The sequence below is a fragment of the Crinia signifera genome, chromosome 2 (assembly GCF_055691185.1).
Source record: "Crinia signifera chromosome 2, ASM5569118v1, whole genome shotgun sequence".
Taxonomy (NCBI): Eukaryota; Metazoa; Chordata; class Amphibia; order Anura; family Myobatrachidae; genus Crinia; species Crinia signifera.
Genome location: NC_139218.1, coordinates 271,768,150 through 271,795,491, shown reverse-complemented (window position 1 = coordinate 271,795,491; position 27,342 = coordinate 271,768,150). Strand labels below are relative to the sequence as shown.

The window sequence follows — 27,342 nt, the reverse complement described above, 5'->3', positions numbered from 1 at the left end:
CCTTTCACAGGAAACTTCATTAGAGAGCTATAAGTTTCCCCATTGATTAGAGGCTTCATTTAGAAGTGCTCTCTCGCTCCTTGTGTTTGGCTGCAGACAGTGTTCCTGGAAAGTCACCTCTCTGCACCCTTCTTCACCTTAGCACAAGTGACTCAGTGGCACACACTAACCTTTTGATGAAACTGCTATTGACATTTTGAGAACTCACTTTAAACCAGCGTTAAGTACCGTAATAAATAACACTCGGTGACTTATTAGCTAAGCAAATATTAAATAACACTGAGGTGGATTTGCAACTCTTCTGCTCAGATTGAGCCTCACTTCTCGTGTTGTGTATCTAGCCAATTAATTCCTCAAGCCAGCACCATTGTTTCTTCAGTGACTATTAATAGGTCATTCCAGCTTTTATTTTCTGACTCTCCAAACATTTAAAACGCAATCCCTTTGAATTTTTGTTGTATTTTATAAATCATTGGAATATTTCATGGAATATTTGTAAAAAAAAGTACATTTAAATAATTTAATAGTACGTTAGTCTATATTTGCTTTCTGGTGGTATGCTTCATGTATTTTATTAAATATACATGATGAATCGCCATGATAATTATAAAGCATGAGAACCTAATTATTGTACAATTCTTCATGTGCACACATGCACGTTTACGGGAAGCATAAATTAGGCGATGTTTTTTTTTTAATTGCACCTCAATTAAAATGAATTGATTATTAACTTTAATTATCTTTTCAAATAATAAAACGTCCACAATAATCAAAAAAAAATCAGGCTTTTGTTTAATTGACTTTGTTTATTTAAACGGTATTAAAAAATGGAAAGTAAACACAGCAAATGAGTTTTTAAGACGTCAGAATAGTTTTAATTTAAAATGTGTCTCTTTCACTGTAGATGTAGATTTTCTTACTTACTGAACATCATACACAGACAAGTGACAGGAGCACTGCACTAGTACAGAACTATATAAAGCACTCAGTTTCCGTATCAAACTGCACAGGACACATGCAGGAAGAGTATCTGTCACGTCACACTGATTCAAGTAAAATGCAAAATATATATATTTTATAGATTCTCTTCTCACCTTCAATGTTTGACGTAAAAAAAATGACACAGGTTCAAACACCAATATTTCACTATAAAGTAATAGTATAAGTCTTTGGTGTATGAGAGCAGTTCCAGAAAAAAAAAAAAACACAAAGGAATCCAGATTGAAAATAAATTAATTCAACTTTTACAAAATCACAGTATTCACATACACTTTATAAACAACGACAAAACTAGCACAATCGATCACAGCATATACAACAGGCATCTAAACACCCAAGGGAAGGGCAGTCTACTATTTAGAACTCTGGGTCTCTGAGGGTAAATTAGTAGTCTTTAGTAGGATTGTATCGTCTGGACACTGGGATAATACGACAGCCTTGAGATGTATGGGGGCTGAAAGCAAAGGTTATAATCAATTTTAGCATTAGTGCTTTGGGAATAAAAACAAAGAACGTCAAACCCCGAAATTATGTTAAACATTAACATAGAATTTTGTTTTGTTTTTTTACCTGAGGAAATTCTGTATTTTCTTCTCATTATTTATTTATTTATTTATTTTTTATTTCTAAGTGCAAATAAGACAGAAATCTAAATGTATCAATTTTTCGCGTTTACCATTGATATGGAATTATCGCAACAAAGTGTCCGGAAACTGTATCACAATTGCAATTACTAAGAATCACGCTTATTTGCTACATCTTAAGAAGTCTTGGCACATTGTGATTTAAATATTATTTACATGTACTGTGAAATATGGTTATTACTAGGAAAACAAAAACAACAAAAGGAACCCAAAACTCATTCAAATTTTACTACTTGCATTTTAGTGATAGTCATAACAGATATGTACTTTATACCTTAAGCATGATATATATATATATATATATATATATATATATATATATATATATAGATAGATATATCTATCTATCTATCTATCTATCTATCTATCTATCTATCTATATATATATATATATATATATATATATATATATATAGACAGATGTGTATATATATATATATATATATATATATATATATATATATATATATATATTGTGCACATTTGTGGAGGGTTCCCTGTGCATGGCATGTATCGTTACATGTAATTTTCCAGAGTAATTAGTCCCACTCACTTTCATTACAGTTTGTAATTATAGTTGAAGCGAGGTTAAGACACTGTTAAGATTCTTTATGAAATGATGAAAAATAAACTGTTATCTTAAGTGAAACCAGTTAGTGATTTGATTCCTATTAACATTTGGAAAACATTCTAAAACATATTGAATTTGAAAGTTTTAAATCTGATGTTGATTATTACATTTAATGCACATCAGATCAGATTCAGCAATACATCATGTCAAAACAAAAACATGTCAGTGGGACGGTATCTTTTTACAATAATAAATAACTTAGCAAAATGGAAAAAAAAATATCTCTTTCAAGTTCTTATATAAAACAAGTTCCCATAGGTCGTGGTTAGTTAAAAGTGGAGATCATGTTTTGTATATTATGATATAGTGTTACTGGATGGTTACCAAATGTAGAGCTCAGACAGCGATCTGAGATGGAGGGAGGGGAGGAGGCAGTGAAATCACGAATTGAAGGAAACAGTAATGCTGCTATTGGTATCAATGGTAAACTCTGGGCACGCTTTGAGTCCATGGTATGTTTCCTGTTCAGCAGGTGGTGGTCCGCAGCCAAGGCGCCATTGCAAAACTGGGCCTGATCAGACTGAAGCCTCCAGAGTGATCTGACGTGTGACAACTGTCACTCTGTACAGCATCCAGACAGCTAATAAAAAGCATTGCATTGGCAGTGAATGATGAGCTGTTTATCCTTATTGGTATCGCTGGGCATCTAGCCAAGAAAACAACCAGTCTGTTGAAGATGCCATTTTCTGGCTAAGCTCTTGAAGTACAGTATAATAACATTTTCAAGTGTGAGAGGAACTCATGGTCTTCTACAAAATAAATATGGGGGACCCCCGAAACGCAATCTCTGCATTATTTGGTCCCTCTGTTAAGGTTGGGGTAGGCAGCAGGTAGGTACAGTCCAGTTCTGGAGCAGTGTCTATCTTATAGTTCTTTCAGAGTTCCTATAAGTGTCTTCATTTTCGGAATCTGTGGAATCAGCGTGGCTGGATGGCGTGTGTAGGTTATTAGGGACCCCACTGGCCTGGCACACATACCACTCATTGAGGTTGGTGACCTGAGGGGATAAATTGGCAGAGCGTCCCCTGACTTGGTCCTGAGTTGGGGACATTGAGTCATCTATTGAAGTGGCTACTGCAGAGTAACCCAGAGCAGAGGGAGAGCCTGGAGGGGATTTGCAGTGTATCTTCATGTGCTTCCTCAGGGAGCTGGGGTGTGTGTAGGACTTGTCACAGCCTCTGACTTTACAGTAGTAAGGCTTGTCACTGGTGTGCACATGAGAGTGCTTCTTCCTGTCACTGCTATTGGCAAACTTCCTGTCGCAACCATCAAACTCGCATTTAAATGGTTTCTCTCCTACAGAAAGTGAAACAATGTGAACGATCAGTTCTGATAAACCAGTAACTCTGACAACATATACAGCACTTGTGACCTCTGGAGAATACATACTGCCAACATAAGCGTGCCCATGCGTGTGCCAATATCTATATGCTGCGTGCAAGCCGTCCTCTCTCTCGCTCTCGCTCTCGTTCTCTCTCTCTCCACAACAGGCTTATTATATATTGCTTATTATATATTAATAGTGTGCACATCTATAAATCTATCTACACACACACACACAGACACACACACACACACACACACACACACACACACACACACACACACACATTCTGAATAGTAATGTAATCTATGACACACGCCTCTCAGACTCTCAGCGCTTTATATTGTTATTGTAAGCGACACTAATAAAAGGGAAAGTAGCCTCCTAGTGCCCTATCTGCTAACCCGAGGCGATTCTACGACACAGAATCTATAGCAAATCTATTGAGTAGTTGTACGCATTGCTTAGCAGTAGTTGCGCCTGTGACGAGCAGCCTCGGGGGCGTGTTTATCTGGGATGCCCCTGCATTCTGGCGTGTCCTGTCATTTAGTAGCTATTGTCTGCAATTCCATCTGCATTAAATATGATCTCACTGCAAGTGACAGGCCTAACAAAGTGCAATATGATTACACGCGAATCTTAAGAGCATTCCATATAGGCATATATACCCATACGTTATCACACCTGTCCATCTCTAACCATAGCATATAGAATGGAAGCATTTCTTATTCGGGTCTATGTTGGAAATAGGCATGGAAATCAAATGAGATACATAAATTGTCTGCTGGAAGTGTTTTGTAGAAGGATATTCTAAGATCAGTTGGATGTCACCTCTGTGTGTACAGATAAGATGGGACAGGGTAATCTGTCAAATCGGATACAGCAGACCAGGCCGCTAACTATGTAATACAGATGGAATGGATTATTTTATTAGATCTGAGCTACAAGCTTCAACCATCCTATATTTGGAGAGTTGTTTGACAGATGACTGGCGCCAAAGGCAGACAATCCTGCATAGGTACTTAACCTAGGTGTTATATTATGGTTCCTTGTACTGGGGAAAAGAATATATACAGTCTCCTGGTGTAGATTGCGTTACACCAAATAAAGGGTGTAAATGGTTAGCGTAAGGTCTGTCTGCCCCATACACATCATAGTCCATCACGTTTACCATGAAGATTATTACTATTATAGTCACCCCCCACTAATACAGTCACCATCTCACTTCTAATACATCCTTGTTACAATAGTCCCTTCTATCCTATCTAGCACTACTTCCTCCAATAACGTGGCACTATTCTCACCTCCATCACTGGCACCCCCTCCCCCTGCTGTGCCATCTAACACACACTGCATATTCCATCACAACAATCTCAAGTCACTGGTGACCGCTGTTCCTACCACATCATAGCTCCTATCATTAAGATATGTCTGATTGATCGCAGCACACCTTCACTCAACTTCTAGGGCACCCTACACTGTGTGCTGCAACTCAGGACTGATTGCCTCGGTGTACATTGTGCAGGTCCCAACACAGTTCCAGTTTGGCTCCTTATACAATTGATAATGCCTCTGCTAAATGCTATTAGTTTACAATCACACCAATACAGTGCTGGGTCTGTTCCCTGTGCCTACCAACACTGCTAACACAACATAGAGGAAGGAAAAAAGAAACGGTGATTGTTTTGGTTGATAAGCCTTGGGAATGTTACTAATACGATTGGTGTATTTCCTAAAGCTTTCCTATACTCTATCCTTACATAACCGCACTCATATTATAACTGCTATACATACAATAACTAGATATTATCACAGCCTCTGTCCTATCCTAATGCCTGTAACGCCTCATCATTTCCAACAGCAACAGATTATAGTGTCTACCATTAACATGTCATCACTTTTGCCACTAATATATCATCCGTGATCCCACTCACGCGTGTACAGCTCCGACACTTTTCTCAGCTTAAACCACGTATAATCGGAGTGTGATGCCCAGCAAACAGGGCACGGATCGCTGCCAGCTCAGCTCATCCTCAGGGCATCCTAGTCATAGATAACACACCATACAATAACTTCCACTACTGACACCAGAAACATTACGACATACAACCCCTCTTCCATTACTAACCAATAATAGACACCTGTCATATCCATTCAGATATAACACCCTCACGATAAACGCATTTGTCCAAATCCACCACATATACAACATTAGATCTATTTAATAATGAGGACAACCCACTAAGCAAACACTGATCTATCATATGGACATACTACAATGTGGCCCCTAAATTATACTCTCATAATGTATTTGTGCTATTGGTGTATAATGGACACAAGCGGAATACTTTCCATACATACTCAATGACTATTAATAAATACCCATATGTATAATATGAGTGCAAGTGACAATTGTTCATTTCTTTTTAATATATTACATTAAATGTATTATGATTACTATATGCAAACCTACACACTAACCTACTAACCTAACCACTAACCTACACACTAGCAGATCATACGGCCCACCTGTCATTTTTTTTAAATGTCCCTATTACCTTCCCATTACTGCTTCATTGATCTGTTAGTAAAATCCCAATTATACAGTATCTATTTGAAGACACCACTTTTTATACACCTGCCATTTCCACCGCTGTAATACTACAAATCCAAGTCACCCTGCTCTAACACACACACACACACACACACACACACACACACAACCTTTAAACATAAACTCTATAATCTACCTTTAATTGGTGAATACATTTACCATCTGACTGCATGCCTGTAAAATCTCATTTATATGTTTATTTTATGAAGCCTGTGTTAAATCATTAGGTTCCACACTCCCAAAACCTAATCAGCAGTCTTTTATATCTATACATTCGGATTACTCTGTAGCTATGGACGTGTCTTGTACAGAGTATAGTAGAATTATTCAATTCCCATATATAAATATTAGACTGTAAAGGACGCAGTTATTGGCTATAGATACATATATTTGCGTCTTATAAATAAAATGGAATTCCTAATAAATATCTTCTTCCCTATCCTTACAAGTCTATTCTAATACAGTCTACAATGCCTACAAGCCTAGTCTAATGTATTCTACAATGCCTACAAGCCTAGTCTAATACAGTCTACAATGCCTACAAGCCTAGTCTAATGTATTCTACAATGCCTACAAGCCTAGTCTAATACATTCTACAATCCCTACAAGCCTAGTCTAATACATTCTACAATCCCTACAAGCCTAGTCTAATGTATTCTACAATCCCTACAAGCCTAGGCTAATGTATTCTACAATCCCTACAAGCCTAGGCTAATGTATTCGGTACTAAACTATTCCACATCACTGTAATACATATAACAATCTTGCACACAAAAGCGCATATTTTAATACAAACAGAAAATAAACAGTTTTGCTACAAACATGCCAGTGTTATCCTACTAAAGACTGCCAATATCAATTGGTGGGGTCATGACCTTTCTGGCATTTTACTCCCTATGCCGGATCTACATATGCAGAATATTGATTCCTCACAGCTAGCCCCATTGCCAATGAAGCTATCACTCTGTTATTACAATAAAAACACATTTTGGAATCTATTAGTAACACTCAATCTACGTCATGACATCAACCCTACCTCTTCCCAAATCCATATGCAAACATCTCCAGCTCTATCACAGGAACATCATCTGCTGTATAATGACGACATGTTACTAACACACAATCATCCATCTCCCATATATTCCCAGCTTTATCCCAAGCATCGCCTGGCTCAGTCACCCGGCCATCACTCAATAAGTATTTACTGTATAAGTATACATTTGCATTTCTGCCAACATTGCAGGGATTCACATATGTCCAGCTCTGCTCTGCCACCTAAACAGCGACATTGTAAGAACATCTCCTTCCCTATATCACCCATATCTGCACCACTAGTACAGGCACATCCCCAATACCTGTTACCCCAAACCATGTCTGCCACTTCATGTACTCCCAGTTACTGACATGTCCATTCCACTCAGCACATTGCCCAACTGCTATTACTTAATAATCCTCACATCTATCACCATCACCCACATGAAATCCTGGACATATGTGACATGAGATTATGAGAGTTGAACCCAACGTATTTCCTCCTCATAGCAAACTTTATAATAAATGAAAACTGCAGTTACACAAAACAGGGTAATTTATTTACTACATGTGTGTATCTGTACAAAGGAACAGCTTTATCAAAGCGTGGTGAGAGATAAATAGAGAGATACAGTACCAGCTGATTGGTTGATACTTTATCTCTCATTACTTTATTTCCCTTCAAGGCCTAGTACTAAATGTACTATCATTTACATGCCATGTGCCAGCACTTTATCAGAGATGAGGAGATGCGATTGATCCAACGTTGTACGTATACCATAGAACGTAAGGAAAACGCAGTTCCATAACTGATATGACCATGAATTTACTATAGACAATGGCCACCAATCTGAAGCTACACTGAATGTAAAGCAGCATGTGCTAGTGATGATGTACAAGTGTTATTGTGCCTCCAATTCAGAGACAGAGATTATTACTAATTGGAGTGGGAAAGGGAAGTGCAGCGGTAGTGCTGATGCTGTGTGTGTTTCTCTTGTCCCACTACTATAAGGAAGACATGTTGTCTGTGTCGTCACCATGGGTTGGCTCTTCTGTATCATTCACACCTACAATGTATCAATGAGAACTAAGGCCTGAAAAGGAGTATACAAGAATCATAGATACTATAGAGGTGCTTCATAGAATGGACATGTTAACAAGTCTTCTATTAGTATTATGCTGTTGTAGTGGATATGTATTCAGTATGAGTATGCAGAACATCATTCCTAATCTGTACATATTACACTGAGGACCTGTAAAATCAGCAGCCCCCACATTTTCTAAAGACATCATTGCAATGAGTGAGACTGCGAAGTATCTGCCACTGGCACATGGGGCCTGATTCTGGTTCACTCGCAAAAGAAAATTCTCTCTTTAATGGACTAAACCATGTGCACTGCAGGGGGGGGGGATGTAACTTGTGCAGAGGGAGTTACATTTGGTCGAGGTTTGTTCTTCAAACTGATATCAGTGTAAAAATAAAGCATCAAGTATTTACCCTGCACAGAAACAAAATAACACCCTAATGTAACTCTATCTCCCCCCCCCTCCCCTGCAGTGCACATGGTTTTGTCCATTAGAGAGAGAATTTGCTTTTGTGAGTGAACCAGAATCAGGTCCATAATGTATTATTACCCAGTGACAACATCTTTAGTTCAGTTATTTGCAACCAACAATTTGACACTGTGCATTCATTAGAATATGTGATCAACTTGCTACAGTCTAACAGATCCTGTACATTCATTGATATAAACTCTGCGCTTCAATGGCGACAACTGTACACATTATTAATGAGTTCACATGCATGGAAAGCAAATGTCCTATTTGTGATCCCCAGCAAATGTGTACATATGAAGCACGAGGCTAATGAGAGAGAGAGAGAGAGAGAGAGAGAGAGAGAGAGAGAGAGAGAGAGAGAGAGAGAGAGAGAGAGAGAGAGAGAGAGAGAGAGAGAGACTTAATCCATGAACCCATATTAGTGACCGATGGCATATGTTACACTGTGGCTACCCAAGCTGCATATGGGATGTACGTTCAGCCTGAGCATGGAACATATTATTCTAGTGCTGTGCCCATGATATGGGGAGTGAGGGCACTATAGAGTAGTGGTGAGTATAGCAAAGCTGATCCCTGATCCCACATGTAGTAACAAGGAATGCACTGGCAGGCTGGTCCTTTTGTCTCCCTCCTGAGCGTCCACACGAGGTCCCATCCCTGATTACTGGAGTACTGGCAGCGGTCCTAAAACTTGGGAAACAATAACAACAGCAAAAACAACAAGAATAGAAATAATAGACGTACATGTGTGTGTGTGTGTGTGTGTGTGTGTGTGTGTGTGTGTGTGTGTGTGTTGCAGATGTGTACTCCTGGGATGTGAGTGTGTGCTGCTGCCACTAGTGCTGTGTGATCAGTCACATGGCTGCTGCTGGCAGAGGGGAAGGAGCACCATACCCACCTGTATGAGTTCTTTTGTGGATCTTCAAGTTCTCTGAGCGGGCAAAGACCTTGCCGCATCCAGGGAAGGGGCAGGGGAAGGGCTTCTCCCCAGTGTGCACTCGGATGTGGTTGACCAGTTTGTACTTGGCTTTGAATGGCTTTCCCTCCCGGGGACATTCCTCCCAGAAGCAGACGTGGCTGCTCTGCTCGGGGCCCCCGACGTGCTCCACCGTGACGTGGTTCACCAGCTCGTGCATGGTGCTGAAAGTTTTCGAGCAGGTCTTTTTGGAGGTCTGGTCTTGATCGATCCACTTGCAGATGAGCTCCTGTTTGATGGGCTGCCTCATGTACCGCAAGAACGCCCCTGCCGCGGCTGGGTGGGCGGCAGCAGCTGCCAGGTTGACATTTAAGTTCATAGAGTTGTAGCTGTGGATGGAGGAGGCTGCATAGTGCTCGGGTCTGAAGGGCTCCGCTCTCCCGTACAGGTCCCCGGCCAAGCCGAGCCGCATCTGCCCATTGAGGGGGTGGTGGACTCCCGAGGCCGCCTGCTCGTGGATGCCAGGGAAGAGAGGGTGGCTGCCCCCCTCCGGGTGGCCATAGGTGCCGGCGGAGGAGATGAACATGCTGTGGGGGTGGGGGTGGTGGTGGTGATGATGGGGGGAGCCGGTGGCCGGGTGCTGCTCCCCCAGCATGGCAGAGGCGGACAGCTCCCTCCTGAGGATGAACTCCCTGCTGGCAGTGTAGCCGGGGTGGGGGTAGCTGACCGAGGCCGGAGAAGCGAAGGCAGCCGCGGTCTGAGCCTCGGGGTGCGCTGACATGTGCTGCTGCTGCTGCTGCGAGGGGCTGAGTTTCAGGGCACTGGCTTGGGCCATGTGCTCAGGTCCGAATGGAGTCAGGGCGACTCCAGGGTCACTCCCCAACTCCCCCGGGTGGATGTGGGCAGGGTGGGAGTGAGCTTGATGACTCCCCAGCCCCGGGAAGCCTGTCAGAGTCTGGTGAGGATGGGCTTGAGCCGCTGCCAAATCCGCTAACCTCAGAGTCTGACTCCTCTTGCTCATAGGGGGCTCCATCCCTACACAATCAGCTCCATCCACTGTGCCCGGTGCTATGCTCCCCCCGCTACCATCCTGCACCAACATGGGCAGAGGAAGCGGCTCTTTAACTTCTTTTGTCTGGCTCCCAACTCTGCCTGCTCCTTTTCCCACTCTGTCCTCCAGCGATTGGCAGAGAGCGCAGCAGCATTGGAGGCGCACAGTGGGGGCATAGAGTTTAGCAATGGCACAGTCGGGATTGGACGGGTTGGCGGGATTGGCAGGAGGCCCAGGCATCTGATTGGCTCGCTGTCAGGCCGCCGCTCAGCGGGGATCCGCCCCCATGCTCTCGGCATTCCTCTTCTCTAACTTCTACTTGGGGAAAGTTTTCTCTGTGACCCTGAAGAGGGAGCGGCGGCGGCCACCGGGCAGCGGGAGCCCGGCCAAGGGCACACAGGGGCTGGGCTGCCAGGGTCATGCTGCTGCCGGAGCCAGGGTTACCGTGTCCGTGTAATCGGGGCTGATGCTGCAGTGGGACGCTCCCTGCAATGTCAGCCTAGTAGAACTTCTCCGAGCAGAGCAGGCATACGCCGTGTCCGCAGCCCTGACTGCCCCTCTCACATTCCTGCCGTGTATTCTGCAGGCACAGTGGGGAGGGGGAAAGGGGAGGAGGCAATAAACTATATTCTAACTAAGTAATCACGGGATACCTTATACACTGGCTCCTACTTTACTTACTCCGAGGTCTGGGAATGCTGCTTTATATAATATTCCTAGCATTTATTCTAATCAGTATTATAAGTACATCCAATTCCACCTCGCGTTTTGCTTTGTACCAATAAAAAGAAAATACATAATGCAAAATGAAGGATACGAAATGGGTCATTTAAGGTGATCTTTACATTATCCCTAGCTAGACCTAGTACATGCACGGAGTATATGACTGACGTGTGCAATGCCTCTCAGTGACATTGCCTGGACGCCTAAACACAACACAATCGTCCAGTTTCTCACACATTGCTCCTGCCAAGCTATCCACAAGACTGTAAGGTGCGATATGGACAACATACGCTGATATATAATAGCATTAAGCATTAAGGACATAGCAGGAACATACATTAATATACATGGTCCTAAATATCAGTCATAAACAATGGTAACTTTTATCTAAGAACTTGGAAAAGCCGATGTAATATAAAACATACACGCCTTTAATCAATTATATAAAACATTTATCTGATATATTCAAGGATTCACCGCCTAGGCGTAAGATGTGTGCAGTGCTGTCTACTAGTATGTTACGTGCCAGTTAGGAAGAGATACTTTGTCAATTTTCGGTAAAAAAAAACAACACGACATAAATTCACCGATGCTTTCAAGAATAAAGACATGCAGCCAAGTGTCCAGCATTTATTGGGAGCACAGTGCAAAGCGATCACAGCGGTCAGTGGAATTACAAAAAGAGTACTTTCAAAACAATAAAGTCCACGTACTACCCCCCCCCCCAACACACACATATATATGTGTGTGTGTGTGTGTGTGTGTGTATGTATATATATATATATATATATATTGTGTGTGTACACATACACACTTTTACACACACACACACACACACACACACACACACACACAGACACACAGATATGTTCGTGCGTGTGTGTGCATGCGCATATATATATATATATATATATATATATATATATATATACATACACGTCTATGTATTTAGACAGACACTATTTTATTCCATTTATTTCGTTTTTAGGTTCAGTAACAAGCTATCACTAATTAATGACATTATTAATGTATGCATCTTACCATACTGCATTATCCACATAGGTATAGCCATAGTAGTTAGTTACTAATACTGTACACGCTGCGTTACAGGTTCCTATGTGCTTACACGTTTGCGGATTACTTTTATGTATGAACACGCGACCCCTTTTCTATAGCTACTTCATTTCATATAATAAACCAAATTATAATGGGTTGATCATGGTGAAAAAATGTGTGTATGTGTGTTAATATGTGTGTGTGTGTGTGTATATATATATATATATATATATATATATATATATATATATACAAGAATTAAAAATGTAGTAGGTTACTATTAGAGCTGGTTCACGCCTACTTGTACACTTGTTAAACTCAGCATGTTGTGTATCTGTCACTGATTTAATGTCTCAGTGCAAATATATGTGATGAACTTTTCTTATAATGTGTATACATGAAAACCCCAGAGCGCATAACAGAACGTCTATCTATCTATCTATCTATCTATCTATCTATCTATCTATCTTCTACAAGCAAACGCAGGGAATTCTAGTGGTAATAAGGAACCAGTTTATGTAATGATATTTCTATGTATATTGGTCACTTACAGAGCAATTGTATAAATAGTGTTTATTTTTGGTGGCAGGCCACATAACAGGGAATAGCAGCTCCCAATGTGAAGCATACAGCTGGGGCATTATAGGATGTAACATTACACTGTAACTGTTGTCGTTGCAGAGTTTGTTCTTTGTGGAAAGAAATGTAACTTTAAGATAATAATTAACTATCATGTAAGTTAAAATACCCCTTAAAGTTATGTATTTATAGCAGAGATGTATAAGGGCGGGATAAGCACTCAGGAATGGCTTACTATAATATTATTATAATGGGGTAAGTAAATAAGAGGCTTCCTGCACCCTTTCTGCCAAGCCACACATCTCTACCCCAGAACACAGCAGAACTGGGAAGCCTCATAGCAAGAAACTTATCAGGGACTTTGCAAATTAGTTATGGAGATGACATCCCCTCTACCAATACAGTCCTGTTACCACATACAGTACAGTACAGATTCTAAGTGTGTATGTGTGTGTGTATATATATATATATATATATATATATATATATATATATATATATATATATATATATATATATGTGTGCCAATTTATTGGGGTAAGCTACAATAACATGAGTGTGCACCTTTGTATGTATAAGATAACAAATAACATATTGGGGCAGTACGGATGGTGTAATGGTTAGCATTACAGCCTCACAGCACTGAGTTCATGGGTTCGATTCCCACCATGGCCCTAACTGTGCGGAATTTGTATATTCTCCCCGTACTTGCGTGGGTTTCCTCCGGGTACTCCAGCATCCTCCCTCAATCCAAAAATATCCTGGTAGGCTAATTGGTTCCTAACAAATTAACCCTAGAATGTCTGTGTGTGCATGTACATGTGGTAGGGAATATAGATTGTAAGCTCCACTGGGGCAGCGACTGAATGTTCAAATCTTCTCTGTAAAGCGCTGCGGAATATGTGTGCGCTATATTTTAGATCTCATTACAGACAACAGATGTGTACTGTTAATAAATAAATATAATAGTGTCACCTTATGTAGAACATGAATGTTAGCTCCTAAGACATATGTATGTATTTCTCGGTTTTCCTATTATAATGAAATGAAAGCTATAATTTCTACCCTACCCTGTGAACACATTATTGCCTGTAATAAGTCACCTCCAGCATTGTGCCTGTCACATGTCTCCTCTGTCCTGGGGACATTAGACAGATGATGGGTTACATATTGCTACATGAGCACGGTTACTGCAAGTGGCTGTCCTGCCATGATATTGCTCCCTCTGCCCCATTCACCGGGCCGGTGTCAGGCCTAGCAGCTAATTCACTTTACGCCTGTACACAAGTTGTAAAGATGTATCAAACAGTGACATGTTGACGGCTTTACGTGAAGGCGCAATATGGTTAGCATATGTCCTGTTATTTATGAATGACAGCAGAAATTGTCTGAGCACACCCCTGACACTCATTTGGAAGTCTTATCACCACTGTGTACTGGACACAGCTTAGCAGTCTGTCTCTCTGAGGGGTTCCTACCATAAATCCTACCTGTGTGTGCAACTGTGTCCACAGTCCTCATTCACCTGATCACTGAGATACTGCTCATGCACATAGCATCATACATGGCATAGACTCATCAAAGTACCCATTATGTTTATTCCTATCTGATTGAAATAACAAATGTCTATGAATAATAAATAATCTCTAGGACGAGTTGGTGGCGATTATTGCACAATTGAATAACCGAATTTGGATCCCATAATAAATATTACCCATATAATAAATGATGCAGCTCTAGGTGACCCAGGCTATGTGCAAACTCGTGATAAAACTTTACAGATTGGCAGAGACCGCTACAAATCCCCCTTTGCAGGTTACACTATACTATAGGTCCAGTCTCGGCTTTACAAGTCAGGGCTATTACACATGGTGGTCTCTCAGCGGTCAGAGGTCGAGTATCCAAGGAGTGCCCTGGGGTCATCACAATCAAAGGTAACCTGTAACCTAATATGCTGCACATGACTTCAGTAGCTTCTGCCACACAGACAACGGTGCGGCCTGCTCTCCCTGTCATCTCCAGCGTAGGAGAATGTATTCCATATGGGGAAAGACAATCCGAATCTATTTCTAATAAATACCATGCATAGTGATGACTGTGATCCAGAAACTCGCCATGTGTGTATATATATATATATATATATATATATATATATATATATATATATATATATATATATATATATATATATATATAATCACTCAGTAGAAAATAATGCATAACTTGTGGTTTTCATCTGGGATTGAATGGTTTTTAACTCTCATTACAGACAACAGATGTGTACTCTGCTACTATCCGTACTTTAATGATACAAAGTAACCATTTAAATACATCTTCCCCAGAAATCAGAGGTCCAAACATCACACTGAGGAACCATAAAGGTAGCAGAGGCTGACCATTTTCTATTGCCAGTTCACAGCTATAATTATTAAAAAATAGTTGTATTAAAAGTCATCTTTACCTAACAGGACCGGGATCTGCAGCTCTGATAGAACGTGTACTTCATGAAACTTGGTGAACTCAGTAAAAGAAAAAAAAAAACCCAGGGAATATCTGAAGGTTAGCGGTCGGCGCTTTCCTTTTAAACAAAACCAGCTTAAATCTTTGGCATTGGCTGTACAAATGATTGCAGCCTCTGTTGCTTCCCTTGTACCCTGTGACATGGGGGAAAGGGGTTTTGTGGTCTGAAGAGAAATAAAGCACTTCTTAGAGAGACGGCAGAAGTGACTTTGAACTTGGATCAGCTCCTGTGTTTCCTGCAGAGAAAGTGGGACTGCAGCCCTGAAAGAATAGCAAATACAGGGCAGCCTGCGGGGTCTCTCTGTGCAATTAAGGAATTCTCCCTAAACTTTATCTGTGCAGCCTCCTGAAGCTGCACACACTGCACCATACAGCGGGTGATGTGGGAAAACTACCAGGGGAAGAAAGGAAACGCAGAGAATGGGCCTGTAAGAAAGGCTGAGAGGTAAGCACTTGCCATTGGGAATAGACTTGCTGTGGCACTGAATCAGGAGCTATGCACTACTGCCATTTACAAAACGTCTTAAGCCAGAGCTGCAATAGAATATATATTATAGCAACCAACAGTTGCTACCTTGGTATACCCTGCACGTACACATGTGGGCACGACCGAATTGTGCCAAGGTAAGTGTATAGGGTATAGAATATACAGAGCACGGTGATGTCAGATGCTTTGCAGAGCACAGTGCTAGCAGTGTTATAGGGAGGACTAGGTGGTTTGGGTGAAGTTGGCACACACTGGTATTGCCAGTTACCTTGTGAGATAGGACACACATGTCTGTGTTAGCTAGCACTTGTAGCCAGGCGTATCTCATTTGTATGTGCTTCTTGTCATTAGTGAGGGGTGATTATGGCTTTATTACAGATCAATGCCTCCTTATTATTAAAGACAAATCTATCCTTGTATCTATCTGATTGTTTATCCTCTTGTCCTGCCCTGCTGTAAGCACGGAGATCTGCTGGACTGGTGAGACGGGAGTCTAGCACTTCCCCATAATGTGAGTCAGAGCCCAGAACTCTGCATATTGCACCTGGCAATGTGATCCTTCAGCCACACAACACTTACCGGGTTATATACTGTAGTAAGCCATACTCATTGTTTCCTACTGTACTGTACAGTGTCTGATGGGTGATGATTGGCTTACTCTCATTATTGTGCTGCTGCTGGACCTCCGTATACAGTATGCTTCATTACTCCCACAAATACCAGTACAATGGGAGACACGTACTAAACACTGAAAGCAACATCGGTGTATAACAGGATTCTATATTATATCAGACAGGTTCATACTAAGTAATTACAGAATTATTTAATTACAGAATTAAATAAAAACGTCCATAAATACGCGTTTGAGTGTATATCTACACACACACACACACACACACACACACACACACACACACACACACACACACACACACACACACACACACACACACACATATATATGCGCGCTGTGTGTGTATGTATGTATGTATGTATGGGTGTGTGCATATATATATATATATATATATATATATACATACATACATACACATATTATGTATATATATATATATATATATATATATATATATATATATATATATATATAAAACAGATATTGTTTTAAAACAGTTCAGGGGTCATTGAAGCTTCTATTTATTGTTGTATATGTTGCGTTTGCTGATGGTCACTATACGGCTTATTGTGTAGGTGACCCGTCCTTGTACAGCCATTCACTTTTTATCTCATGGATAATTTTTAGCCAAATTATCAAAAATACCTTTGCCGGCTTTATACCAGAAATATATTAATTAGATGTTAAAATGACTGGTGTATGTAGATTACTGCAAATTATATATGTATATGTGTGTGTGTGTGTGTGTGTGTTTAGGATGGATGTGCATGTTCAAGCACATGTGATGCACAAATTTATATGTTCAGATGTTTCTGTAGGAAGTGTATATGTGTGTGTGTCTAATATATATATATATATATATATATATATATATATATATATATATATATATATATATATAAAATGTATTATTATGTGTGTGTTTTCCAGTCAAGTCGAGAGAGATGGGTAAAGAGAGGGGGAGGGGGGAGTAGTTAGTAGACTTTATTGTTAGTATTCCTGTAAATGTTTGTATTTCCATCGCCTGCCCTATATCGGAGTTCCCGTTGCTGTGGTTGGGGTGACATGCATGGTGTGATCCGGATACTTTGCTGTGTGTGACAGAAGTATTAGGGTGTAGCGGCTTGGATGCACAGCAGGAGAGAGAGATGTGCGATTGCAGCGCCCGACAGGCTGACCGTCACCTATGAGGCACATAGACGTGTGTGTAATATATATATATATATATATATATATATATATATATATATATATATATATATATATATATATAAAATAGTGTTGCACAGGGAGCCAGGTACGGCGCCAGCGCTATACACCGGCCGGTAGAGGAGCCCCCATCCCCGTAGCAGTGAGCACAGGACGGGGAGGGGATGTGGCATTGGCACAGCTATTGGGAAGTTCTCCAAAGATGCCTCCAATGTGTGCAGCCAATGGGGCGGCCGGGCGGCTGCGGGAGGGGGCGGCGGGGAGGCCGGGCCAGTGAGGGAGCAGGAGGGGCTGGGACAGGGGCATCCAGAAAAACCACTCAAAACAAAACCCCGAGCCACCAGCAGCATAACAATAGCCCCCGCAGCCCGAGCCACCGAGAGCGGAGCACCGTACACCGACGACCGGGACCGTAGAGGACGCTGTGCGGGCACCGGCAGCTGGGACCCCCCCGGTCAGTAGCCGCACGTCCTGCTCCCGCAGCCGCAGCTCTTATACGTGCTATCCCCCCACCTCCCCCGCCAGCCCCCTCCTCCCGCACACTCCCCTCCTCCCACCACCCGCAGCAGCAACTTAAAGAAAGAAGAAGAGGAGAGAGGAGCATCTGCCGCCCGATCCTTCAGCTGGGGGGGATCTCAGCCCAGTGCCCCGACCGAGAAGCTCAGGAGGAGGGAGAGCGGGAGCCCGCAGCAGCACCGGGATGAGTGTGACCATGGACGGGCTGTCCGTATAGTGGTGTGCGGGCTACACGGAGCACAGACGCCCTGTATGTGAGCAGCCCCAGCGCCCGACACGCCGCACACCTGTCACAGCCGACGCATCCTTCCCATCACTGCCCCGGACATGCTGCTGGACGCCGGCCCGCAGTTCCCCGCCCTGGGTGTGGGCACCTTTGCCCGGCACCACCATCACCACCACCACCACCACGCCGCGGTGGCAGCGGCCGCGGCAGCCGCAGCAGAGATGCAGGAGCGGGAGCTGAGCCTGGCGCAGAACAGCTTCGTGGAGCCAGCGCACATGGGCGCCTTCAAGATTAACCCGGGAGGAGGCTCCGGAGGAGGCGGCGGGGGCAACGGCGGGGGTGGATCCGGCTCGTCCGGGGGAGCGGGAGGCAGCGGACCCCATGACCTGTCGCCCCCGGGTCAGAGCTCTGCCTTCACCTCCCAGGCTGGTTACGCCGCATCCCTGGCTCCGCACGCAGCCTACACCGGCGCTGCCTTCAACAGCCCGCGGGACTTCCTATTCCGCGGCCGCGGCTTCGCAGAGGGGGCTGGAGCCGCAGGAGGGGGCCAGCACGGCTTGTTCGGGCCCCCAGCCGGCAGCCTCCACCACCACCCCCATCATCACCAGCTCCCGCATGCGGAGCACCCGCAGAGCCACCTGCTCTTCCCTGGGATCCATGAGCAGCACGCTGCAGCGTCACAGAACGCCCTGGGCGGACAGATGAGGCTGGGGCTGCCCGGTGAGGTGTTCGGCAGGACAGAGCAGTACCGGCAGGTGGCCAGTCCCAGAGGAGACCCCTATGCTGCTGCCCAGCTGCACAACCAGTATGGTCCTATGAACATGGGAATGAACATGGCAGCCCACCACCATCACCACCACCACCACCCGGGGGCCTTCTTCAGGTACATGAGACAGCAATGCATCAAGCAGGAGCTCATCTGCAAGTGGATCGACCCTGAGCAGCTCAGCAATCCCAAAAAAAGCTGCAATAAGACTTTTAGCACCATGCATGAGCTGGTCACACATGTGTCTGTGGAGCATGTAGGAGGCCCCGAGCAGAGTAACCACATCTGCTTCTGGGAGGAATGTGCCAGGGAGGGAAAGCCATTCAAAGCCAAATACAAACTGGTCAACCACATCCGAGTGCACACTGGGGAGAAGCCCTTCCCCTGCCCCTTCCCTGGATGCGGCAAGGTCTTTGCTCGCTCAGAGAACCTTAAAATCCACAAAAGAACTCATACAGGTAGGTTTCATCCATGGCATTTGTTGGATATAATAGACTAGTAAAATACGCAACTAGATTTCAGTACGACTTGTAAAGTACACAACGTAACTTGCCGTATTTCTGAGTAATCTGACATCCTAAATGTCTATGATACTGTGTCAATCATAAGCTAATTTGGCAGAGGCTTTATGACCTCATCGTTCTGGTTGCTCGGGTGTGTTTTTACGATTTGAGATAGCGAATGGTTTACTCTGTTGATGTGTTAATTTGAGCATACACATAAAACCTAGTGGCTGTTGGTATTGGTTAATATTTTAAACCTCTTTTCTTGATTTGTATTTTATATTTGAATTACATACCAATATCATGAAACATTTAAGAAGCTTGTTTGTAATTATCCCACAAAAGTAGCGTTTATCAAAGCTTGGAGAGGGATGAAATCGTATCAAGAAACCAGATCCTTTATCAAACAGCCTGTAACATGTAAGACAGAAGCTGAATGACTGGTACTTAAATCGCTTACAATTTTATCTCTCCGAAATTTGATAAATACTCCCCAAAATGTTAAATGACAAGATTCTCGTCTGCCAACTACTGTATATATCTGTGTTTATTTCAGCAGTATATAGAAATATAGCCCTCCACAGCGACTGTATATCTGTTGCCCATCATTTTATTATGGTTTTTAAGCTGTTTTCTCCATTTCAAAACACCGTATAAATGTAACACATTTTTTGCTGGAGTGTTTATAAATATTGACTTGAAGGACTTATTAGGCCTGTTAGGAATTATTTAGGTGCGAGACGGGATTTAGCAAGGTTTAAAACTAAGGGCATTTATTTGCACTGAAAATCGACAATAAACTCCCAGAATCTGAACAGATGTCGCTTATAAACAATTTAGGTGCTAATGGAATTTAATGCTAAGTGGATTCCCTCCAAAAGGAGGATACTTGAGTTATCACACCTCCTAAATTGCTCCAAACAGCATAACATTTGGATATGTGGTGATTGGGGGAAGGGGTGGCTGTGAAAATCAAATGAATGAATTTTAAAAGCCTTTACCCCTTTTTACAAGTTGATTGTTTACCCCACCTGGGCTCATCAGCAGAACAATCTCCCCCTAAACACTTAACAAATGAATAAACAATTAACATCTATTTTCTAAATGTTAGGAGGGAATTCGACCTTAAATTCAACTTGTTTCCTTTGGCAGTGCAGTAATAGATACGAGATGCATTATTCCACCTTTTGTGCTAGCTAGCACTTCGATTGTAGAAATACACCAAAACAGGTTTTGGGGGTTTATTTAGGGGATCCTCCACTCAGATGTAAATACCATTCATTTTGAAAATGAAGACTTGTTGCTGTAGTATTCATCGCTCTGAAGAGGCCCGTAAACGTGTTCTAAAACGCCATCTATAATATATATGTTTTTGTTGTTAATAAATAGGAGAGAAGCCGTTCCAGTGTGAATTTGAAGGATGTGACAGAAGGTTTGCGAACAGCAGCGACAGAAAGAAGCACATGCATGTTCACACTTCAGACAAACCCTATCTGTGTAAGATGTGTGACAAATCCTATACTCACCCCAGCTCTCTGAGGAAACATATGAAGGTAAGAGCTTGCTCCCACCAAAATACAGTTGCTGCTTAAAATCACTGATCGGATAAACGAGATGAATTACCTGAATCGCTGTATGGCTCCGTTATGTGCCGTTTATTCTATATTGGCATCTTATATGTAACCTAAAATTCTTATTAACAACAAGGTTGTGCTGCTAAATGTGCATATTATGGCGTCATAAAATTTATTTAATCCTTTGCAAGTAGTAATTATTATTATTATTATTATTATTATTATTATTGACTCTTATTTTCTTTTCACATAGGTGCATGAGTCTTCACCTCAGGGCTCAGAGTCGTCTCCAGCTGCCAGTTCTGGCTATGAGTCTGCCACCCCACCAGGCCTGGTGTCCCCGAACACTGAGACACAGAGCACCAACATGTCCCCAGCGGCAGCAGCCGTGTCAGCTGTGCACAGTGTAACCAGTGGGGCTGGGGGGCCACTCTCATCAAACTTCAATGAATGGTATGTGTAGGTGCCATGCCCTGCTCATGTGGTCACATTTTGGAGGCCACTATTCACAAACTTAATGCCTAGAGTGCTCCTACCACGGACAAGTGGACACTCCTGAGGACGCTCAGCCAGTATAACAATCCGAAAAATAAAGCATGAACAGAGTACCTAACAGAATCTATTTATTCACCCCCCCCCCCTCATCCTTTTTACCCCAAAGAAAATGAATTGATTTTACTCTGCAGCCCCTCTGCTCACACCAACGGCCCCCTTTTACTGTACATAGCTGACTCCTCCTTACAGAGGGGGAAATGACGTTTTAAACGACTCTTCATAACTATAAGTTTTATCCGGGTGTAGATACTGTACTTCTTTACAAGTGATGGACTTTCTTTTGATTCACTTAAAAAAAACAAGAAAGGTGAAAAAGTGTTTTTTTGTTTGTTTTTTTAATTTTTATTTTTTGTTTTTTTATTTTTTTATCTTTATTTTTTTTATGGTAGTTTTTGGTATGGTGTCTTTTATTATTATTTTTTTCATAAAGGAAACATGATTGTAAATTTACATGCAGTTGGGCTGGGAAATAATAAAACTCCGTGCCAAAGTCTCTACTCTTTTTCAAGTTACACCAGGCAGTCATTTTTACACAGGCTTGTGAATGTAATTTTATGTTTCACGTTGATGTTGTTTGTGCTTTTTTCAAGTTCAATTTGTTGGTTACTGTATGAAAGATCGTGGGGAAGGGGCGATTAATTGTTGTGAAGTCCTGCATTGTTTCCCCATAATTAGCTGCCTTGCTTCTTTCTGTAAATACCCCTTACATATTTATCCATTTGTAATTAAATTATGGTATTAACTTGCTACAGAGGAACACTATTTATAAAGAATGTTTCTTAATTATAAATATGTACAATTGTGAGCATAAATTTGTTTTCAGATTTTTTTTTTCCTATTTAAAGTGGTTTCATAATTTCATGTGACCTGTTTTGAGAGTAATGCATACAGACCTATAATAAATTGTGTTGAAACTACATGTGCTATTCTGTGTTCAGGTTTGAGTTGTTCTATTGATGGTTTGCCATACCTAGCAGTAAAGAACAGAATAGAGTTGCAATAACTTTTATTTTTTTGGTACTTATGTAATATCTGGGCTCCCGTTTTTCTTATGAGACCGCCTCCCCTCGCGGGGCTCGCTGCGCTCGCCACGCTTCGGGCACGGTGGCTCGCTGCGCTCGCCACACTATATAAAATCAACTCCATGCGTATTTGGATAGTAGGGGTATGAAAAAATGGGGTGTATTTAACATGGGAGCCCAGATAATACATAAGTACCATTTTTTTTATTGAGGTGTATTAAACAAATGGTTTATTAGATTAACGTTTTAAAATGCAGGTTATTCCAAACAAATATTGTGGATATTTATACAATAATAATGTATAAGCATCATACGAAATGAATTAGAAGAGGGGATGTTTTCACAGATTTACATAATTTATATGTAGTAAATATAATTTCATATATGAATCGCTGATGACGAGATGCAGTGTTCCTTCTGCCCCTAGAAAGCAGAAGATCCGATGAGCTACATTAGATGCGCTCAGTAGAGGGAATGCTGGAGCTGAGGAGGTGGCTATAAGCTGCAGCAGACGGCATATCTAGTTACCGGGCTTGGCGCATCGCTGTATTCACCGCTCTCTCTCTCCTAAATCCACATCACACTGCAGAGAATGGCTCGCTGGGAAGTTACATGTAGCTGGTTGAAGCTGTTACTCGATCATATATTCACAAATGCTAAAACGTGACAATGAAATTTGCATGAACACCCCCCCCCCCCCCCCCCTACGGCACCCTGCGACTATTAACTTTGCTTGGGTGCACGGGTTTATCATTCTTGTACGAGTGCCGTCTCCGCTAGTAATGTGTCAGCAACAAGGAGCTCTCTGCTTATGAGGGAACAAGCATCGTTTTATTAGTAACAAATAGACTACCGGCGTTTGTTTTATGTGGAAAGACGGGTAGATGGACACAAACCAATACACTGTATATGTCATTGATATTGCGCCGAGTAAAATAAATATGCATCTGTATTAGTTGGTATATTTAAAAACAAAGAGAAAAGCTCCAGCAAACGCCCAGTATGAAGTACAACACGTTCGGGTGCGTAAACAAGATAAGGGAGGGGGTTCGGCAACTCGACTTTCAACAGGATCCCATGACATAGTCCAGGCTGGCCGTGACCTTGAACTTGACAATGACCTTTTATGAAGTCTTCAAATCCGAGGGCATCTCACAGAGCACAGCCACAAACCGAGCGACACAATCTCTGTATTACATATTTATAGGGAGTGGTAGGGTACCGAATGGCATCCTTCTGTGTACACACACACACACACACACACACACACACACACACACACACACACGTACGTGTCTCTCTGTAGCAGGCATGGACTTCAGAGGCCAGAACGCCAATCCATGTGCAGTGACGGTGCATGGCTAGTCAGAGACACTACCAGAGATCACCACTTTCGGCACTGGCACAGTATAGACTCATTTCTGATATTTTGGCCATTTAGCCCAACCTTATCCCACATCGTTCATTTTGATAATCAGCCGCTGTATATAATCACTATGGCCTGGAATTGGTTTGGTACATTGGTAATATCTGATTTCTGTGCCATCAGTAATGCTGCAATATGCAAGTCACAAAGTGTCAACCCCCGCTTGTACATATAAAGATTGGATGAACTTAGACAAAAGAGAGATGTTATTTGGCTTGGTACTGCTGATCTATTACATTTTAGATAATTTTATGTTGTATGCATTTTGAAGTATAAATATCGAAACCTGTATAAAACCCACAACTCCATGCAATGTCATACTGTGAGCAGTAACATGTGCAATTGCATAGTGTAAAGTATAATGTCCTTCCATGATAACAAACATATCTATGTAGCAGGTGGGTGCTGACAGACGAGGCTCACAGGGCAGACATGTAGGAGAGACACCGAGACTGATCCTATTCGCCCTCTCCCCGCATCTTACCAGGGTGGCATTGGGTCATCATGTCGCGGTAAACTGAGCCTGCTCATTTATATTACTAGTAGAATTCCTTCTGCTGGGCAAAGCTCTAATGGGTAATACTGCCAGGGAGGAGACATGGAAATCTAACCGTGCATACCCTAACAAAGGGGGCTGCTGTCATTTGATTTAAATTATTTTGTTGGGCTTAAGGAAATGACAAGTTTTATTGGGACTTGTTAAAGCTCATCGGTATTGCTGCCTGCTTTGCTGCAGTGTGACGTCCAGGCTGGATTGTTCTGATGCCCATTGTACACACAATCTACACGACGGAATATTAGTATTACCAAATATATAAACTAGCAACAGATTTCTTCTGCCATTAATAATTGAGCCGCCTTCACACTGCTGTCTCACGCTGAGAATGGCCAGTAACAGCCTGGTGTCATGTATATTTTAAATGAACAAGATTTATGTCATGGTGTATATGTACCAAGTAAAAATGTTATATAACGAGATAATACGCTATGTCAGATAGATAGATAGATAGATAGATAGATAGATAGATAGATAGATAGATAGATAGATAGATATCCAGTGCTATGTTTCCACAGCAACGTTTAACTATGACATCATTAGGAACAACATTCCTGAACCTGTCCTAAAATGTATTTCCATAAAATAAATTTTATTTTGAAGTCTCTTAAATCTTTAAATACTATATGCATATTAATTTAGCCTACGTTTCTGAACCTATTCCTCATGGAAAAGTAGCGCTATACAAGTATGTACAGTATGTACAAGCCTGTATGTGCGTGTGCGTGTGCGTGTGGGGAGCAATCCGAAACAGGGTTACGTCTCTATATCTAGGTAGAAGTGTGTGTGTATGGATGGATAGATAGATAGATAGATAGATAGATAGATAGATACAGAAAATATCTATCATTTTTCTATACGGATTACTATTGTTATATTGTGGGAAAAGATATTTCTTTCTATAATAGTAATCAGGATAGATAGATAGATAGATAGATAGAGATGTTCAGAAGGGTTTATGTAATATGATCTATTCCTCTACATGCACATGTACGAAAACAAACAATGTAATCCAAAAGAAAACAAAAAACCTGTTGTCTAGCTAGTCTCGGCATCAGTTCTTGTTCAGTTACTATAATGAGTATGTTACTATAAGAAAACAATTACTAAGTAGTGTGTTATCCTGTTATTTACAAAGATGCACATATATATATATACAGTATAGTGTGTTTCCTTGCCAACGCCTGAGTAGTGCGGGAGCTGCAGTATGTGTCTGTCTCAGCAGCCATACATGGGATACTGGGAAGTAGTGATGGAGCTGGAGGATACTGCACACCACACTGCTGGGTAGCACATTTCCCTTCTCTCATATTTCTTTGGTTAGATATCGCAGCAGCTATGTTTCATCTATTACATACAATAATATGAGCGAATCAAACGTTTCATTGCGGAATCATTTCTGTCCAGTACACTATTACAATCAACTATGTTCACACCGATGCAACATACTAATGTTGAATGGTTGTTAATATAAACAGTATTAATATATAATTCAGGCATAGAAACTATTTATACAGCTAGAACTGTACTGTAAGGACATTGTGGCAGAGATGTGCACTATGGATCCCGTTCTCACAGGTTACATCTACTTCATATACATTTCCTAAATGAATGTTGCTTTTTGGTTTGGTGTGCAGGTCCGTTCCTGGAAGAATTGGTGTACTGTATAGTCCTGGTGCAGGCCGTGTCAGCTGTGGCTGACCGGTAGGGAGAGAGTAGGGAGAGGTCAGCCACATGCAGGGCCCAGGCTCCGGCTCATTGCTAGCGCATGCTGCTCTGATATTGATCCAGGGAGCAGGAGAAACACGAGAGCGCAGATCTATGCCAGAGGCACTAATGACATTGCCACACAGTCCTCACAGTCCGCCATCGGCACCCTCTTAATATGCAACGGGGCTTAGGTGCTTGTGTACCATGCTGGGGATATAGGGTTTTTGGGGAAGAAACGAATTGTTCCACACATTGCAAATGTGGGGGATACATACTGCAGCCATACAGATAAACTAGGAAACCATGATATGTACAGATGCTCCTCCATATAATCTTTATTATGGAACACTGAACTTCACTGAAACCACAATAATATCACTGCAGATCCCTCCAAACCACATAGTTAGGATGTATAGCCAGCAGGCCAGAAGTACTTCTAGTGGCATATAAAACATATATATATATATATATATATATATATATATATATATATATATATATATATATATGCC

At 41.9% G+C, this 27,342-nt stretch overlaps 2 protein-coding genes across 2 annotated transcripts; one reads left to right on the top strand and one right to left on the bottom strand.

The window, feature by feature from the left end:
• Positions 1 to 2,065: 2,065 nt before the first annotated feature.
• Positions 2,066 to 11,341, bottom strand: ZIC5 (Zic family zinc finger 5). The gene is made up of 2 exons (XM_083168631.1): positions 9,700 to 11,341; positions 2,066 to 3,570 (listed from the first exon to the last, which is right to left on the bottom strand). Exons 1-2 carry the CDS (start codon positions 11,006 to 11,008, stop codon positions 3,134 to 3,136), a joined length of 1,746 nt encoding a protein of 581 aa, XP_083024757.1. The 5' UTR covers positions 11,009 to 11,341; the 3' UTR covers positions 2,066 to 3,133.
• Positions 11,342 to 18,284: 6,943 nt separating this feature from the next.
• ZIC2 (Zic family zinc finger 2) lies at positions 18,285 to 23,033 on the top strand. Its single transcript, XM_083168633.1, has 3 exons — positions 18,285 to 19,942; positions 21,377 to 21,540; positions 21,815 to 23,033. Exons 1-3 carry the CDS (start codon positions 18,820 to 18,822, stop codon positions 22,022 to 22,024), a joined length of 1,497 nt encoding a protein of 498 aa, XP_083024759.1. The 5' UTR covers positions 18,285 to 18,819; the 3' UTR covers positions 22,025 to 23,033.
• The last annotated feature ends 4,309 nt before the right edge of the window (positions 23,034 to 27,342 follow it).